This window comes from Natrix helvetica (genome assembly GCF_964273705.1).
Source record: "Natrix helvetica genome assembly, chromosome: 3".
Lineage (NCBI taxonomy): Eukaryota > Metazoa > Chordata > Lepidosauria > Squamata > Natricidae > Natrix > Natrix helvetica.
This window is the reverse complement of record NC_138549.1, coordinates 69,606,143-69,626,132: the sequence shown is the minus strand read 5'-3', so window position 1 is coordinate 69,626,132 and position 19,990 is coordinate 69,606,143. Positions and strand designations below refer to the sequence as shown.

The window sequence follows — 19,990 nt, the reverse complement described above, 5'->3', positions numbered from 1 at the left end:
AAGGCGCTTCCTCTTTTCTCCGAGGAGAATAACGCGCCACTGCACGCCCCCCACCTCCTTCTACTGACCCACTTTGCCGCCAGCGGGGTGGAGGTGGGGGGGGGGGGTGATAGATACGGAGGAGGAGCTCTCAGCCGGATCTGTTGCGAGGCGGAACTTTTTTTTATTGCATCTCTACAATTACTGTGCGACCCGCGGAGTAATCCGAGTCTGTCATCTGACACCAAGCTACACCGCGAGCTCTTAACCTATCGTCTCGGTTTGTTGGCGGAGGGTTACCGTAAAAAAAAAAGGACCCTGCGAGGAGGGGGAGGGCCGACAGCGACGTCTTTTAGCCACCTCGCCGGAGTAGCCGCAGAAGGCGAATAGCCGGAGTTCGAGGAGGGTGGGTTGCGGTCTTTCTCAATCTCTCCTGCTGAAGGAGAAGGAAGGAAGGAAGGGGGGAGAAAAGCGTGCTGCCTCGTCACCACTGACGTCGGATTTGCTCGTCCTTCCTTCCCGCCTTTCGGTCGTTCCCTCTTCCTGCGCGTAATCCTCTGCCCTGCCACGCGGAGTCGGTCGACGAAGGGGAGGTGGAACGAATTGCGCGCTTCTCCTCTCGCCGCTGCCCGTTCCCGGGTTTTTTTTTTCTTCCCCCCGTCTCCTTTCCTATACTTCTCGCCCCCCTTCTGGTAGTTCCTCTAGAGTGCCAAGGCGCGCCCTACGTCTGGAAGCAGAAGCCGCCTTTCCTTCTCTACAGACTGGACGTTCTCAATATGAACGGTGTCGTTTACCCAGTGCAACTACAGGTAAGCGGAAAGGGCGGGCAGCCATGCGAGCCAACGGCGTCTTTCCAGGCTTCCAGCGTTTTAGCGCTTCGCCTAAGTCCGCGCTGGCGGGCGAGCACGCGATTGGGCTTTTGTCTCCAAGAAGGGGGAAGGGGGGAAAAAGAAAATGTCCGTAGGTTGTGGGGCCCTGTGCAATAGGAGACCCGTTGATCTTGAAGGAGGAGGGACTCCGGAGCCCGCTTGGTCCCGCGGAGTAGCTTCGAGATGGGAAGAAAAGCGAAGGGCAGCTGCTGGAGCTTTTTGTAGAGTGCGGTACTCGGGTAGCACACGTGGATTGGCTTGATCCATAAAATGCGCAGTGGAAACGGAAAGGGGATTCTGCTAAGGAGAAGGGGGAAAAAGGTTTCTGCGTCTAAAAGATTTCATTATGCGTGGATTCCAAGTAAGGAATATTTGTTCCTTTTTTGTGGGTGGGAGGGTGGGTGTGTTTCCACCTCGATTTTGTTAGCCTGATGACCCCTCCCATTCGCTTCAAGGGGGAAATGTTCTTTTAACATTCGGTACAGCTTTCTTCCGCCGAGGAGTGGAAGGAGCGGGAACAAGAAGAGGGTTTGCTGTGTCAGTATGCCCTTAATTTCAACGTGGATGGTTGCAGTAGTGGGCGTTCCCCTAAATCGGTGGCTAACTACACGGTTTATATATATGATCATGGTGTCATAAACCTTCTCAGTAAGAAGTATTTCTACTTGGTAAAAAAAAGAAACCGTGAAACCAAAAGTCGCTCCGATTTTGCAGCATTGAGTTGAAAGGCTTCATCAAGGCTTCAATGCTGTTGAGTTAACTGCGGCGGGATTATCACCATCCATTGCCTTTCTTCTCCTTCAAATCCTCAAAAAACTGAGAGGGAAAGAGGGTATTCTTTGCAGTCAAATAACATAGGGGATTTAAGATGGGAAGAGCGAATTGAAATAAAGCCGTGTTAAATTTTGGTGTTTTCAGCAAAAATGACTTGTCATCCCCCAAACAATCTTGAAATACGGGGAAGGAGCCCTGACCTTTCCCAGAATGATGCACCCATACAGGATACTTTGATTCTCACGATTGGCTGTGTCTGAAAACATTGGCATATGGCAAGCTAAGACAGGTTTTTTTCAGATTGTTTTGTCTGGGTTAGGGAGTATCCTTGTTTGAAAGAAAACAAGGATTGGCGAGGATTTTTGAATTGCAATATTAGAATTGCTAGGAAGTGGGGAAAATAAGCTATAAGGTAAAAATTGTTCATTATTTGGAAGCTGGGTAGATTTTTCCCCCTATTCTGCTTTTCCTTTGTTCGTTCTCCACGTTGCTGCATCCTGTTGCCAAGCTCATGGGATTGAAAAGCCTCTGCTCCAATATGCTTCTTGGTAGTAGAAATGCGATTGGCTAGTATGCTTTCTTTTCAACCAATTGAAAGGTGAAAGCTGTATGATCGAATGCTATGTTAAATAGCTACAAATGTGTATGTTGCACAGCTTTTATTAGTCTTACATATCTTAAACTTGTGTGGTAGTACTTTAGAATGTGAAAACCACATTTATAAAATAATTGACTAAATCTCTTCATGCAGAATGATCCTGAAATACTGTATATGGTTATTTGTGGGATTTTAAGTAAAGAAAGTAATAAATGCTAATCTGTGGTCAAAATGTAAACCTCCCACAAATATTAGCATGGCATTGGCATTATTAATTTATGTCTTGTCATTTGCTTGTTTCTGAACAGCACAACTTAATAGCTGTATTCTGTATTAAAACAAAAAAAAATCTATGGTTCAAAATAATATAGGAAGGTTTTTCTCCTTTAAAATAGTTGGGAAGGGCTCTACATTTAATGAGTTTGTAACTTTCCCTTCACTTTATCATTTCTCAGTCAAATATTGTGCTTTTTTAAAGTACAGCTTACATACCTGTATCATGGCCCCTCCTCCCTGTTAATAGCTATTTCTGCGAGGGAGAATTAATAGGGTGAAATATTTCTGTCAGCTGAACAGAAACCAGTGTGTTATGAGATGGGAAGAATACATTGTGAAAAAGATAAACTGGCCTTAGTGCTGCTGCTTTGATCAACATAAACCTAGAAAAGGTTCAGCCATAATTATATTAGGCTTATTTTGCTGACTTGAGCTAAACTTCACACATGTTGTATTGTTGAAGGGCTTAAGGAAAGGTATAGTGTACCAATATTAAAAGGCATAATATATAAATGTCAAGAAGCTGTTTTTCTAACTTTCATTACTTTTTATTTCTGTCCTCTTTAGAACAGGATTAACACACAGTACTGTACTATTTTTTCCTAGGACTGTTCATACTTGCTGTTTAATACAATACTCAATTCTCATCCAGGCTTTTCTTAACAGCATTTTCTCAACATTCTGGCATTGAGAAATTGTTACTCTGTTTAGAAATATTATAATTAGTGATAGGAGTGGTTTTTTAAAAGAAATAAACTTCTGCAACTTTTTCTCTATTTTGATCTTGGTTGTTAGAGAGTTTGCCTCCTTTCCCCTGGAGTACATTTTCAGCATAAAACTTCCTCAGATTTACATCTGTATATAATCGCATTTGGTTATTTATCAATTATTTTTGAACTTGAATTGCAGCATAGCTGCATAGGCAGGCATAAAGTTACACAATACTTTTTTTTAAGTCTGAAGAGTGATTTTAATTTCACCTGCTGTTGCAGCTATTAATGGTTTGAGCATATGTTTTTATGAGATGCATACATTATGAAATATGCATGGCTTTTCAAGTGTCATAATTTGGTTATATAACTGTCTATTTAAATATTTTCATGAATTGGAATATGTCTCCTTCAAGATCATTCTCTAGTCAATCTCTCATTATACTTTTTAAACATGCACAATTTTACATGGAAGTTTCTTATGACACATAAGTCCCTTCATCCAACTCAAATTAAACTACTTATATTAACTGTTCCCTTAAACTTCAAAGATGCTGAAAATTGTAGTATTAAATAATCTAGATGGCAATAGTTACCTCATGGATTTGAATATTTAATTTCTTGAAACTATGCCAGTAATACATGAGGGAATGTATACATGGTACAGCCTGCCTGAAATGATTAAAGTTTTATGTTATTGAAATATGGTATAGAAATTGAAGGGGAAATTCTAAAAGGAGAAGTCAAAAATATCTCACATGATTTATTGTACTGTGAGTTATACAGAGTTTATAGGTCAGTGTATATTCTCCTCTTATTAGACAGATGCCTGGGAGGGCAGACAATTTTTATGTAGGCTTTCTCCTCCAGGACTCAAACCCAGCTACCTCACTTGCAGTGGCAAAATTGCTGAAATGTCCACAAGAAAGAAATTAGTTACAGAATTACAGCTGTCAACTTGTGCCAATTTTTGGAAATATCTCTAACCATTTTTGGAAAATTATATTTACTCACATACTTACCGGTTCTCCACTTAAACCAGGGAGTGATTCTAAGGGGGTCACCAGGGAGCTTGAGAACATGTATTTTCTTAACAGGGATGTTATTATCCACTATTAATGTCAGTACTATTTTTTAATATATTGTAAACAGTGATGTCTATTGCTGGTCTATGTCCGTAATAAAGTTATATTCTATTCTCCTATGCGCTGTGGGTCATTCTATTCCATCATTACAATTTGGCACATTGAAGAGGCTTGAAAATTATTTGTTTTTGTAGATGTTTATTTAGCCATCATTCCTCAACAAAATGACTCTAAGCAGCCACAAAATTCATTCCTAAAATGAATTTTAGGAAAACAAATTTCATCTCTCTTCATTGTATTGAATTGCATTGATAAATTTTTCCAATTTAGATAATATTTATGTAGCAAGTGCTGTGCTATTTAATCTGACTTGTGCTCAACTTATATTGCATTCTAAAATAGTATTTTTAGTTAGTATAACACAGATCTGAAGATTCTGTTTTCAAATGGAGTAGGCTGTATTTTCAGCTATATCTTAGAATATATACTTAGTATAAAGTTGTCCCTAGATTTCTGTTCATGGGGGCGGGAGGAAGCAATTTTCATAGATCTGTTCTTCAAATAACATCTAGAAAATTTGAATAAGATATATAGGAATTCCAAATTCATTTAATATCTATTTTTTGTTTCAGAGTATGATGCATGACTATCACAGAAGAAATTCATGTCTATAGCTTTTAAGGACTTTGATTACATCGTTTTAAAGCCTGATAGTTTTGGAGTCAACAGTTCAGAAGTTACAGCTGCAAGCATTTTTTCCAAACCAGTGTTTACCTAAGAAGGAATATAAATTGGCATACCCTGTAATAGCACACAGTGGATTATTGAAGGTCTCCTAACTGCGAAATCACAGCATAAATCTAACTGGTGAGTTTATTCATGTATGTATGCTTGTAAGTAACATTTCATGTGATTTATTGTAAATATAAATCAGTATAAGTAGATAGATTTTCCCATGTTCTGATACCATAAAGCCAGAGTAAAAAAAGGAAATAAATGACTACACCAGATAAATGTAAATACCAAAACAGAATTTTTGCTCCAATTGTAAATAGCTGCATAAAGAAGTCTTACTACACAGATTCGTTGGACCAATCTAGGCAAAGAAGATAATTCTTTACTGACCTTGAAAGCAAACAGAGCAGTTACTGTAGCCATATATTTCACTGTGAAAAGTCCCTATTGCTGAGTTGGTTACTTTTTCTTGAAAAATAATCATTGAGAGAAAAAGAAGATAACTGTGCCAATTTTTGTAATACTGTTATTTGTAAAGCACAAAAAAATAGTTGCAAAGTCGAACTGCTCTCATTTTTAAAATTAAAAAGCAAAAGCAAGCCTCTTCAAAGCTGCTGTTTTCCCTTAGGAGAGAGACATAAAAGCTTTTATTCCCCCTCAATATTGATTTCCCAGTTTGCATTAAGGCAAATTATATTTTCCTGAAATGAATGCTCAGTTATAATCCCACTTAATTCTGAGGTTTGGGTAAGTCTTCCAGGGTTTTTTTTTAGCTAAATGTGCCTCCTAACACATATAGAGGGAGAAAGGAGAAAGCATTCTGGCCAATGGGCAAAAGGAAGAGCAACAGAAGCAAAAAAATATTTGTCCTCCAAATTAGCTCATTTACAGTCAAGAGGAGATAGGGATCCATCTTTGTACATTGACAGAGATTATATAGGAGACACATGAAATTACAATGGGAAAGAATGAAAAAAGAACATATCTATTTGAATTAGATACATCATATTTTTGCTACTTATTGGATCTATTCAAGGGGGAAGAGAATCTACTGCATAATTTACTGCAATGCTTGCCCAGACCTGAATTTTGTTTTTTTCTGCATAGTTTACACCATATTATGATGCATAATTTTAAGATGGCCTTGTGTAAAAGAACTGTGATTAGAATAGCTTATATTAAATTTCACAAGCTCTTCTTTGTTTCAGCCACAGAAACAGCAAAATGATTCCTAATGGGTATTTGATGTTTGAAGATGAAAACTTCATCGAATCATCTGTTGCCAAGTTAAATGCTTTGCGCAAAAGTGGCCAATTTTGTGATGTTAGGCTTCAGGTAATGTAAACGTGTTGTATTTTATGCCTGCTGATGCGGAGTTTCTAAAATATTCATAAATACTTTAAAGTGAGGATATCTATTGGTAATTTTATTTCAAATATAGTTACAGGTCTTCAACTTACAGCTGGTTGCTTAGCAACCTGTTGAAGTTCTAATGGACCTACCTGGGAAGGGGGCACTTAGGACCTGAATTTGAAACACTGATGGTCAGGCCCATGTTCATAGGAACACATTCCAGGTGCTTGACATCTAGACTGCATTTATGCCCATTTGCAGCATCCTGTGGTCACATGGCCAAAATTCAGAGCAGTTTTGCCAAAAACATGAATTTACTTCCATTTTTCAGCCAAAGCAGCCCATTATGAACTGTGGGTTCACTTAATGGCTGTGGCAGTTGCTTAAGAACTCTTGCAAAAAAAAAATTGGGTTAGTCACGTGGGTGACCCAATTTATGACAGTGAATGGGCAGGCTCCATTATAATACATTAATAAAGTGGTCTTTTATTACATATTGTGAGATCAGTTCACACTACTTTGAAGTTTCTTTTTAAGCCTATTTCAGTTTTCTAATTATGATCATGATTGGTCCAAAATAAATCCTAATTAAATATTTTCATATATGATGGAAATGTTTTAATATTTTTAAATCAACCAGAAGTAAAAGTGCTTTTCCAAGTGTTTTGGTACATCATGAGTCACTCAAACTAGAGGTTTATAATTTGTTGAATAGTTTCTATTTCCAATAATTCAGGGTTTTATTTTAATGAAGGTCTGTGGACATGAGATGCTGGCACACAGAGCAGTACTAGCTTGCTGCAGTCCTTATCTTTTTGAAATCTTCAATAATGACAGTGATTCTCATGGCGTTTCTCATGTGAAATTTGATGATCTTAATCCAGAGGCTGTTGAAGTCTTGTTAAATTATGCTTACACTGCTCAGTAAGTGATCCTTTTTCTATATTACAAATATTTTACTTTATACTCTGTCCAGAAAAAATCTAAATAATAATTATGTCATTTTAACAGATTAAAGGCTGATAAAGAACTGGTCAAAGATGTATACTCTGCAGCTAAGAGGCTGAAGATGGAGAGAGTCAAGCAGGTATAAAGGGGTTTTGGCAGGTAGCAAAACTTGAATGACTTGCCTGAGTTCAGAGGCTGAGTATATTCAGGCTTAGTTAGCACTCACCATAGGAAACTCAGAGAATGCTACAGCTGAGACATAGACTTGGAAATCGATAAACCATTTCAATGGTGCTGCCAAGATACACAAATATATCCATGAATGCACAAAGAATTGAGCTCAGTCATACTTTAAATTATGAAAACTGAACACTTTTTCAAACACATGTCAAGTTAAAGTATATTTAAAGTCAATTATTTTGAATACCTGCTGGCACACTATTTTCACTTCAGTTCTAGGGCCAGTTCCATATATTTTTGTTAACCCATTTAAGAAGTTATATTCTTGGACTCAAATGATATACCTAACAGATAAACTGAACACTAATCATAATTACACATAGCAAAAAAACTGAAATAAAAGTCTTTAGAGCACATTGTTAAAACTTTGACCAAAAGTCTCTCTTAATCATAGTAAAATCATTTAGAGACAAGGTGGCCAAAAATAACTTAGCCAAGTGGGCAAGAGACTAAGATACAAGGAGGAAACAATATCCTATGAGGTTTTTTTATGTATATTGATTGTAGATAAGTGAACATATTATGTCATTTTAAAAATCAAACTAACGGAATACAAAGTCAGGATCTATGGTGAGAAAATCTAAAACAAAATGAAGTTGCAAAATCACAATTATCATAATTGTAAATTCTTTTTCAAAAATAAAAGGTTTGTGGAGATTACTTGCTGTCCAGGATGAGTGTTCAAAGCTGCATCTCTTATCGGAACTTTGCAAGCAACATGAGTGATTTGCGATTACTGAACATGATTGATGGTTACATTCAAGAGCATTTGTTGCAGATCTCTGACCAAGAAGAATTTCTCAAACTGCCACGTTTAAAGGTACTTATCCCATTTCCTCCTTCCCCATCCATCACCTTGATACTGCTTTTCACATAAATATTAATTGCTTCACTTAAGTGTTCAATGAAATAACCTTTTGCCAAAAAAAAAAACCCCTATCGATCTGGCACCAGGAACATGTATAGGCATTTAAATTCTTGTTTAATTATGACACCATTTGGAAGTAAACATTTAAGTATAATTTTACCAAGTATTCTCTTTTTCTAATTAAAAAAATAGTTTCATAAAAGTCACCATACATTTACTTAACACAGTTGGGATCTTGCAATCTTAAACAATTTGCAAATAGGCAGTTTTGTAACAATGCCACCTCAGCACAAAAAGATACCAGCGATGTTTAGTATAGATTTTTCCAAGCCATTTACTATTGCTCACTGTGGCATACAGCCCAGAATTCAGGTCATTGGCACAATCATAACAGTGAAATTCACTAACATCATATAACTTGAACATATATTTTATTAGGCAATTTAATTACAATAATCAAAACTGATGCAAACAGAAAATGGAAACAGAGAATAAATACCATATTTTTCAGAGTATAAGACGCACCTTTTTCCCTCAAAAAAGAGGCTGAAAATCTGGTTGTGTCTTATACACTAAATACAGCATTTTCCTGGCCCTGCTCTGGAGAGTCTAAGCGTGGGTTAATTACAGCCAATCTGCCCAGGACTGAATTGAAACTTTAAGCCACGCCTCTGGTGCTGACCATCTTCAGTTTTTTCAATTCAGTCAGCCCAGTGGACGTGCTTCAAGTTTCTCTTCATTCCTAACAGATTGCTTGGATTCTCCATTCTAACAGAAAATAAATTTCTTTGCCTTCATTGTGAGCAGGCTGGGTGAGCAAAATTTCTCTGTCCCTTTAATTGATCTAAATCACCTTTCTCAGGCTCCCCGGTATCCTGGGCTCTCCCGGGCGCCGCAAGGTTGCAGGCAGCTGTTGCGTGGGTCAGAGTGCCGACACCAATGCGATCACAGTTCCCCACTGAGGTCTCGTTTAAAGGAGCCGGCGATCGGCGCGGTGCTTCAGGGCTCTCTGAGAGTTCTGGTGGCCATTTTGGGCTGCTGGACAGGTGCGGTGGCCATTTTGAAGAGATCGAAAGTCCAGCCACCATTTTGTTTCCTGCTTTTGGTTTCCCGTGCTTCTAGCCATAGCTGCCTGGTCGCCTAGCTCTGCATGTTGCCGTGTGGAACCTTTTTGTCCGGTTTGCTGGCAACTTGGCTCCTTCCCCTCTACTGAAAGCATCAGAGGTGGCGGCAAAGGAGGTCGTGGCTCCCCTGAGTCATTCTCCAATTTCTGCTGACCTGCCGTTTTTTGCTCACCCCCCCCCCCCCCCAGCACTCTGCAAGCCCCCTAAAGGCTATTCATGCCTTTTTGGGGGGCGGGAATGGGCCCGTTTTCACAAAAAACAGGAGGTTTGCAGAGTGCAAAAACTTTTTTTATTTGCCTCTTCAAAACCTTGGTGTGTCTTATATTCCGGTGCATCTTATACTCCAAAAAATACAGTAATTAATAAATAGAATAAATTGTGTAGGAAAAGAGAAAAGACATATATAAAAAGCAAATATATAATCTGATATCACTGTGTAAGCAAAAAGTTCATAATAAGTTGGAAATTTTCAAAAAAAGGTCTTAATTACAACCTTAAACAAATAAACCAACTCTATTCCTTCCTTTTACTTCTAATAATCTTAACCTTTAATTCAAAATAATATTGTCATATGATTTCCTGTTCAATTCTTCTTCATCCCAACACATACGTTTCTTCAAGGTTTAAAAAGCCCCTTTTGTAGAACCAATAAGAAAACATTGTCCAGATCATTCTGTTCGTTTATCACTTGTATTTGGTGGTGAAGCAGTGGTTAAAATGCAGTATCACAGCCAAACTCTGCACACAGCCTGGAGTTTGATCCTAATGGCGCTCAGGGTCATCTCAACCTTCCATCCTTCCAAGGATGGTAAAATGAGGACCCAGATTGTTGGGGACAATATACAAACAATACTTCTTCATTGTAAACCACCCAGATAATGCTGTAAAGCACTATAAAAAGATATAAAAGTCTAAATGCTACTGCTATTTGTTTTAATTTTAAAAGTTTAGCCAATTTCTTTTTTATATCCAGTAATGTAAACCCTAACTTTAACCCTTTCCAAACCTTCTCTATTATTTGTAGTATTTTCAGTACTTTCTCGGCCAATATAATTTGTTCCCTATTTGCTTTTCATTCATTGGACACAGTATATTCATGCTAGGCCTTCCAGGACCACCTCCTCCACCCTATGAGACACCCCACACACTGCTTAATGACTGGTGTAAAGGCTTAATGACCATACATGCAAGTGCCAGGATTGCAGTCATTGAGCGAAGCAGTCACATAGTATCTCACTTAACAAATGCAACAACTTACAACTGAAATTCTGGGCTCACTTTTCCTAAGTGAAGGATTATCTGTAACTAGAAGTGGATATAGATTAAAACATCAAAAAACAATTCATACCACATCACAGTTGTAAACCACCAGGAGCTTAAGAGTTGGAGAAGACTGACACCATTTTTATTTATTATTTTACTTTATCTGTTCACAGAAGGCTAAAATATATTGTTCAAAATGTTAGAAATAGCTTGTTCTGAATGATTCAGTGTAATAGCCATAGAGTACCAAGTTTCATTACTGCTTTTTATTTTGAAATACCTTCAATTGCTAATCGCTGTTTAGATCAGCGGTCACCAACCACGGACCACTGGTCCAAGAGAAAATGTTGGTGGTCCGCAGAAAAATTATTTGCATTTTTTATATTGCACTAAATATTTATCTTTTAAAAAAATCATATTAGTGGTCCACGGGATTTAAAATTATGAATTTAGTGGTCCCTGAGGTCCAAAAGGTTAGTGAGCCCTGGTTTAGATCACATCTTCCTTCCCTGTTGAAAATGTAAAGTCTTACTTAAGTTTTCAGTATTATATAAAAATATCTGTAAAAGTATAGCCCAGGGGTGGGGAACTGTGGCTCTTTTGCGACTTGTGGACTTCAACTCCCAGAATTCCAGAACCAACATAGCTGCCTCAGGAATTCTGGGAGTTGAAGTCCACAAGTCGCAAAAGAGCCACAGTTCCCCACCCCTGGTATAGCCCATCAAAACTGAAGAAATCTTTAACATAACTACAATGTTTGTTTCGGGCTGAAGGCGTTCTTAACTGGAGTGAATATAAGGTTGCACTTTGTGGCCTCAGTGTGCTTTTCTTTTTTATTTCAGCTGGAGGTTATGCTGGAAGATAATGTTAGCTTGCCGAGCAATGGCAAGCTGTACACAAAGGTAATCAACTGGGTACAGCGCAGCATTTGGGAGAACGGAGACAGCCTTGAAGATCTGATGGAAGAGGTCAGTTTTAAGAAAAACGAGATTGGGCCATCTTTTAACTGCTACATTTTCCTGAAATTAAGGATGATCCCTTCTCCTTTTTTGTTCCCTTTAAAACAAAACTATGAAGAGTTTAAATTTTACTGTAGGTATCCCTAAGCTGAGAAACTAGGGGGGTTTCAGGTGAGCTGCTTAAACTACTGTTCGAGTTTTTGTCTCCGTTTTCTTTAGGAAACTTCAAATATAGAAATTATCTTCACTTTAAATTTGGGGAGGTGGTTTGAAACTTGTTTTGTTCTTAATGTATTCTTTTTACAGGTTTTACTTAAAGAGAGAAAGTAGGACAAAGGTTCTAATGGTTGTTCCTCCCCATTGATTTATCTCCCCATAGGTTTATTAACAAAACTAGGATACTCATCGCTGAAGGACCATAGAAGAAACTTCAAGTGTAATGACACGTAAAGAAGCAGCAGTTTTGCCCCAGTTCTCCTATGAAAATTCGCTGTGGGCAGAGAACGATGATGATGTTTAATGGTGTTTACTTCTTTACAGGCTATTTTAACAATTGAAAAGTTTTGTATAATTAACTAGTCTAATTCATGAACATAACTTCAAATATTTGGTTTAAAAATGGAATGCACTGGAGATTCACATTTCAGATTGTTTCCAAACATTTATTTGGTTGCCATCAAATGGAAGCCTTAATTTCCAGAGCAGTTGTTTTCTGTTTTTCTTTTATACCCGAGAATCTCAAGTTACAGAATCAAATTTCCCTTAAAGTACTAATACATTTAATCTGAGATGTAGTAGGCAACAGAAGTTCCTGAAATGAAAAGTAGTTCCATTACCTTTCTTGCAATCCCTTCTATATATAACATAAGTGTTTGATTTGCCTGTTTCAGAACTGTGATTTGCAAAAAGAAATTTGTACAATTTATTCTGAAAGATAATGTACATTATACTTGTTGTACATTTGGATGTTTATGGCACAAGGAGTATAGAAGTCAAGAAGATTTCTTTTGAGCTGTGAAAACAAGGAGCCTTTATCCAGTATTTGAAGATCTGTCGTCGTGAGAGAAACCTCCCTTTTTTAAAAAAAATGCCATTCTGCTAGATGGAGAGAAGATCAGGCTGCACTCCTGGAATCCTAATGAAGTTTCTATACAATGTACCATTAGTTAAGCAGCAATGGAGACTATAGCCAGATTGCTGTTCTGTTGTTTTGCAGGTTCAAACGTTGTACTACTCAGCTGATCACAAGCTGCTTGATGGAAATCCACTAGATGGACAGGCTGAGGTGTATGGCAGTGATGATGACCACATTCAGTTTGTGCAGGTACAAAATGCACATGGTCTGAGGTAACCTCAGGTAAAGCTGGGTAGAGTAGTACGACACAACTAAAATGTTGTGTAGTATAATGAAAGTAAGACATTTCCAGTTTAGAAGACTAGGGAAATACAAACTTAAAATAATTATGACTTCTGACTCATCTAGTTTTGAGCTGTGCCTTAATTCATTTAATACACACTAAATACTGTGAAACAAAGAATAGAATTAAATATTTAACTTAAGCTTCCATGAGGTTGAAAGATTTAGATGTGCTGAGAAGACAAATGTGGCAGAACAAGTCTCCCCTTTCCTCAAGAGTTTGGAGAAAAGAATTGGGGAAATCAGGAGTATTGGAGAAAATAGAACATGTTTCTATCACAAGTGGCAGCTAGGTATCAAATGGTAATATAATTTTAAAATCCTGGTGTAAACAATGGGCTCACTTGAGCAAAAAGGTTTGTCGTTGCAGGAATAAATTAATGTGTTCTGGATAAATATGGCAGAAAGTAGTGGGGAAGTTCGTTTCATTTCATGAGATTCCTACTTTGTTTTCTGGACTTAGTAATAAGTTATGTTTTCACACTTCCATTAAGTTTGAAACAAAATTCATATTTTAATTGTGACTCATTTTTGAATTTACAAGAAATAGAGATGGCATTAGTTTCTCGATTGCCACTTAAATAAGTTTTAGTAAGTATTTAATTGAAGAGAGTAAATGGTGTTAACTTAGGCATATTGATTTAGAAATGAAGGCCACTGAATTCAGTGGAGAAGCATAAAAAGGAGAAAAGATTAGGATATTTAAACAAGCAGTCAAATTAAATATACAGATAAATAGAAGAAATAATGAAACACAGGTGAAAGGGAAATAGGAAGCTGTATTGCAGAAAAACTTTATTCTAAAAAATTAGATTCCCTAATCTTAGTTGATAAATCCTAAAGGCAATAAGGTGAATTTTTTATTTATGTTAACAAGAAAATGATGCAGTAGTTACCATAGGCATCGAAAGGTAATAAAAATAATACAGAATAGATTTAAATAGATTTAAACACTATAATTTATATAGTGTTAAAATATCTAATTTAGTTAGATAGGGTTTATGTTTCGTGCAAAGCATTTGTCTTAGTGCAGTGTGTGAACCCAGTTTTGTGAGTGGTAAACCAATGGCTTGTATGATGTGTGAATATAGATTGTATTACCTTGAATTTGGTAAATGCTGATTTGATGTAAGGAGTAAACTTTCATTTGTATACATTTGAATTATATTTTAAAATGAAAAGTAGACCTATAAAGTTGAGGGATAGTAAGTGATTAAATGGAATAGAACATTTTTTTGTGGATAAACAACAGCATTAACTGTTTCATCTTGCTGCTAAAGCATTCAGCAAGTTACCTGTGTAGCTGTGCTATTGGATGAGACTCTACAGCAATAAAAATAGTTCTGAAGACAAAGGCAGAGCAAATTTTCCTCCCTGGCTAGGTTTCTGTAGCTGCCTTTTGATTTTGCAGAAAAGGCCACTCCGTGAGAATGATCTCAAGCAGTTAAGTAGCAGTTCTTCTGGAAGTCTTTCACCAAATGCAGCAGTGCAGAATCTTAAACACGAGTGGAAAATTGTTGCTTCAGAGAAGACCTCAAGTAAGTCTGTTGCTGTTGGTTTTACTCTAGATTATTTCATTCATATTAAATGCAGAAGTAGTGGGAGGAAGGAAAAACTACTGCTCATGTACATAATATATATTATTTTTCTTGGAATGAGTTAAAGATTTTAGAATTACAACACATTTGGAGGGAAGGATGTGAAAACCTTGGTATACTGAAATTGAGATGTATGTTTTGCTTTTCAGATAACACCTATCTCTGTCTTGCTGTTCTGGATGGTGTCTTTTGTGTGATTTTCCTTCATGGTCGAAGCAGTCCACAGAGTTCCCCAACTAGTACTCCACGACTGATGAAAAGTTTGAGTTTTGAGGTTCAACCAGATGATCTTATAGAAAAGGTGATGTCTCCTATGCAGTATGCTCGATCTGGATTAGGAACAGCAGAACTTAACAGCAAGCTGGTTGCTGCAGGTAACACCACAATTCTTATACCTTGGGTTGAGCAATATGTTGCCCTTCAAATCCTTTGGAATTGGAGATATGCTAGCTAACAGTAGCAAAAGTTCAAGTTCATGAAAATTTTGGAGGATTACACATTATCTAAGCTTTTTAAAGATAGTATTTCTCTAACCCAATAATACATCTTTTGAATGCTCTTTTTACAACCAGGTGGCTATAATAGAGAGGAATGTTTGCGCACTGTGGAATGCTATGATCCACGGACAGATTGCTGGACTTTCATCGCACCAATGAGGACTCCAAGAGCTCGATTCCAGATGGCAGTTCTGATGGTACGTTTTGAATTAAATCACATGTTCATTTCCCTGCTGAAACCTGTTTAACAATTGCAGCGTGTTAGATTAGGTGGAGGTAGGAGAGTAGGATTCTCTGGAGTAGGAGGGGATCAATATTGTGGGGGAGTATTTTATCTTGAGATAAGCCTTTAATACTAGGCCATTATGCTAGCTTAGTGGTTTTCATTATACTGCTTTAAAAGCCTCTTTTCTATTAATGCACAGATTTAGAGATAATATAATTTAAAAGATCATTTCAACAACATGTATTTCCACTACCCAGGGACAGCTGTACGTTGTTGGTGGATCAAATGGACACTCAGATGATTTGAGTTGTGGGGAGATGTATGATCCTGAAATAGATGATTGGACTCCAGTTCCAGAATTGAGAACTAATCGTTGTAATGCAGGTAAATATCTGCATTACAGATATTTAATATAAGTAGCTCTATAAAGCTACTTATTTTAAAACTTACAAACTGTAACTTCTTTTTTTCCTTTGCATGAACAGGAGTATGTGCACTGAATGGAAAACTGTATATTGTTGGTGGGTCAGATCCTTATGGACAGAAGGGATTAAAAAACTGTGATGTCTTTGATCCTATAAACAAATCTTGGACAAGCTGTGCTTCGCTAAATATCCGTAAGTTCATAATCTCTTCAAGCTTAGAGTGATTTATTTTATCTTCTTGCAGATTTTACTTGTTTTGCCTATAGAAGGTGTTAGAATTTAACAATGGCGTGTTTATGCACCTGAAAATCTAATCCGTGAAGAATTATATGCTGCAAGTAAAGTTTTCCAGAATGCCTAAGTGACAGAATCTTGGTGCTAAACTAGTTTTTTCCCCTCTTCTTTTGTCTTTATAGGTAGGCACCAATCTGCTGTATGTGAACTTAGTGGGTATTTGTATCTCATTGGAGGAGCTGAGTCATGGAATTGCCTTAACAGTGTAGAACGTTACAATCCAGAAAACAATACTTGGACGCTAATTGCATCTATGAACGTGGCTAGGCGTGGAGCTGGTGTTGCTGTTCTTGATGGTAAACTCATGGGATTGGAGAAGTATTAAAAAATTTTGACTTTAGTTGTTTAATGCCTTGAATTTGTGAGCATGCAGCATCATTTCCATATTATTTTAATCTGCCTCTATACTACAACATCAAGTTGATAATAGATACTTCAGATACACTGGCTTGTTACGCAAGTCAGAAGTATAGAGTGCACATGTATACATGCATGTACATGATTGAAAGATGTGAAATTAAAGCTACTCTAAAACTTTCCTACTTATTGCCATTCAGAGATATATACTTGTGATATTAATGGGATACATCTGAGTAGGGTTCTGTTTTCCATGCAGCAGTGGTATAAATCATAGGACAAAGTACTTTATAACTGTTGCATGGAACAGACCATTTGCATTTAAGTAATCCCTGCCGTAACTCAAATGCTTTTATTTTGAGTGACTTGTTCCATGCACCGGTGAAATATGCTGCTTTGTTCTTGGCAGAAGTGGTTTTATAGGAAATAACTGAAGATATCAGAAATAAGTGGAGGGAGTCAGTGCGATATTTTGCACCAGGAAAATCAGAAGCTGATGGGAAGTATATTACAAGGGCATCAGCTGCCGTGGGGAAAGAAGAAAGACCACTAGGGAGGGGAAAATGAGTCTGCAAATCAATAGGTTATGCTGTACTGGGAGCAGCTTGTGAGGAAAGGGAAGGCAGTACAAATTAGCCTTGCCCATTAATATGTTTAGCCCAAACCCAAAACAGCTAAAGTATTCTATAAACTGACTGATCTAAAACAATTTGACAGAACTGATCATTTGTCCTAGGTTCAAACAAAACTAATTAGTCCACTATACAATTAATCTTTAGATATTAAGCACATAGGTTTTGGGCAGAGGGTGGACAGTTGAAATTTTGCATTTTTGGCAGTTTACTGGGACACACGTTGTTCAAGCTTATGTTCTTATTTTCTTCCTAGGAAAACTCTTTGTTGGTGGTGGCTTTGATGGCACACATGCAGTCAGCTGTGTGGAAATGTACGACCCTGCTAAGAATGAGTGGAAGATGTTGGGTAGCATGACCACACCAAGAAGCAATGCTGGTTTTGCAACAGTGAACAACACTATCTACGCAGTGGGAGGATTTGATGGCAATGAGTTTCTGAACACAGTTGAAGTCTACAATTCAGAATCAAATGAATGGAGCCCCTACACAAAAATCTACAAGTTCTAATTTCCTTAAAACTAACAGGCTTAGTGATGTAATTGTTTTAGTAGAGGTACACATGTGAATAAGGTGGGAGGGAAGGGTTAAAAGTTGCTATCAGCAACAAGGCTTTTGCATATTGCATACTATTAATATGCTGTACATATTTTTTTAGAATAAATGAAGGTTGTTGTATGCATTAGAATTTAATTTAGACTTAACATTAGATTCTTCTGAGATAATAAGAATGTAAGTTGATGGCATATCATTTCATGAGCATCTCCCAATGTTACGTTTTGCTGATTTGCACAAGCAAATATTTTTTTATTTTGGAATTGTTTCCAGTGCAGGAAAGAAACAGCAGTCTTCATTATCAGCAATTACTTTATAGGCCTTTTTTTCTTAAATAACTGGAATAATCTCATAAGCCTTATTTAAATAGCTAAACGGCTTTATTAAAAAAAAAAAAAAGCTGACACACCTGCCATTTTGACTGCCTTTTATAACTTTTTATATATTAATAGAGCCAAGACTCTTATAACCTTGAAGTGACACGAGCATACAAATGTATGATGCAAAGAGACAATCTCAAAATTCATAGACTGGAGTAAGACATTTAATTTACTATCGTGAGAGCTATTAATTCCCCCCCCCCCACTTGCTATGATGTTAATACATAATTGTTTTCCATCACATCTGAATGGAGTTTCTGAACCTGAGTGTTAATATGAGTGAGGAAGCATAACTCTGAAATTCAGCCAAGATAGAGGGTGTTTTCTGTATGGTTCTTAAGCAGTTGTAACAAACGTGCAGAGTTATAAGATGCAAAACAAAAAAAGTCTGTGCTGTTTTGGAAAGGTTACCTATCTCAAAAATTATTGTATAAGTTTGTATCTTTCTACTGCAAGCTCAAAACACGCTGTAATACAAATTGTGTTTCATTTCTTTAATAATTGTTGTTTGATTCTGATGCTGGAGGGTTGGCGATGCGTGAGGTATAATAATATCTTCCTAAGTACTTTAGCATTTTAAGAACACAACAGAGCTCTGCTAAATCTTAAGTACAACATTTTCTCACAGTAGCCAACTAGAATGCTTGAAGGAGGTTATCTACCCCTTGTCCTACCATTCCCCCTTCCCTCCTGCACCTGATGTTTGAAAGCCTGTTGCCCTAACTCAGAAGTGCTTCAAGATCAATAGCAATTGATACATTTTGTCTTTTATAAATTGTCTAAACTACTTTTATAAAGCCATCCAAAGTAGTGCCCTCCATTGTATTTTGAAATAGTACTTTCCGCAAGTTAATTAGATGCTGTGTAAAGTGACTATAAACAGTACGGGTAGTCCTTGATTTGCAAGTGTCATTCCAGCCATAACTCATAGTTATGATACAGGTCACTCAACCTTTTTTGATGTGGTTGGTAAATGAACGTCATGGCATTAAGCAGACCCATTGTACCCAATGGCTGTTTTTTGCCAGAAATCATAAGTAAACACAACTTGCTGCCTAACAAAAGACACAAATCACAGCAGAATCCTACAAACAGCTGTAAATGCAGGCTGGTTGCCAAATGCTATAATAATAATAATAATAATAATAATAATAATAATAATAATAATAATAATAATAATAATAATAATAATAATAATAATAATAATAATATTTATTTCTTAGCCGCACCCTCTCCCGCAGGACTCGGGGCGGCGTACAATGAAACATATGAAATAAATATGTGGACAAAACAAACATATAACAGAGACATATACGGAGACACACACAAGGAGGAGGTCGGCTGATAAATAAAAACAATTAAAATACAGTATTTAAAAACCCCTAGATAATTAAATATAATTAAAATACCCAGTTAAAAACCCGTCAGGAGCGATATGGTTAGATCAAAGTTCAAAGTTGAGCCAGGCCAGCTGCTTGGAATAGGTGGGTCTTAAGCTTAATACGAAAGGAGCGGAGGTCAGAGGTATTCCTAATATCCGGAGGGAGGTCATTCCACAGGGCTGGGCCCGCCACAGAGAAGGCTCTACTCCTAGGCGCCGCCCCTCGACACTGTCTGGTGGACGGCACCTGGAGGAGGCCCTCTCTGTGCGAGCGGATTGGTCGCAGGGATGTATGGGGCAGAATACGATCCCGCAAGTAACTAGGTCCTAAGCCATGGAGCGCTTTAAAGATTGTTATCAAAACCTTGAAACGCACCCGATAGACCACAGGAAGCCAGTGCAGCTCGCGCAGGAATGGTGTCACATGGGAGTACCTAGTACTCCCCA

General features: G+C 37.4%; 1 protein-coding gene across 1 annotated transcript; it reads left to right on the top strand.

Annotated features, from left to right (window-relative positions):
- The first annotated feature begins 297 nt into the window (after positions 1-297).
- Positions 298-18,663, top strand: IVNS1ABP (influenza virus NS1A binding protein). Its single transcript, XM_081947392.1, has 15 exons — positions 298-788; positions 4,924-5,158; positions 6,235-6,361; positions 7,134-7,303; positions 7,391-7,466; positions 8,214-8,387; positions 11,665-11,790; positions 12,998-13,105; positions 14,610-14,736; positions 14,946-15,170; positions 15,369-15,490; positions 15,777-15,903; positions 16,005-16,136; positions 16,361-16,534; positions 17,484-18,663. Exons 3-15 carry the CDS (start codon positions 6,251-6,253, stop codon positions 17,735-17,737), a joined length of 1,926 nt encoding a protein of 641 aa, XP_081803518.1. The 5' UTR covers positions 298-788; positions 4,924-5,158; positions 6,235-6,250; the 3' UTR covers positions 17,738-18,663.
- The last annotated feature ends 1,327 nt before the right edge of the window (positions 18,664-19,990 follow it).

Excerpts from the sequence above, each read along its gene's own strand:
- IVNS1ABP (XM_081947392.1), top strand. The coding sequence starts at position 6,251 with ATGATTCCTAATGGGTATTTGATGTTTGAAGATGAAAACTTCATCGAA. Across the intron at positions 16,137-16,360 it reads CTGTGCTTCGCTAAATATCC|GTAGGCACCAATCTGCTGTA; the intron begins GTAAGTTCATAA and ends TTGTCTTTATAG. Across the intron at positions 16,535-17,483 it reads TGGTGTTGCTGTTCTTGATG|GAAAACTCTTTGTTGGTGGT; the intron begins GTAAACTCATGG and ends TTTTCTTCCTAG.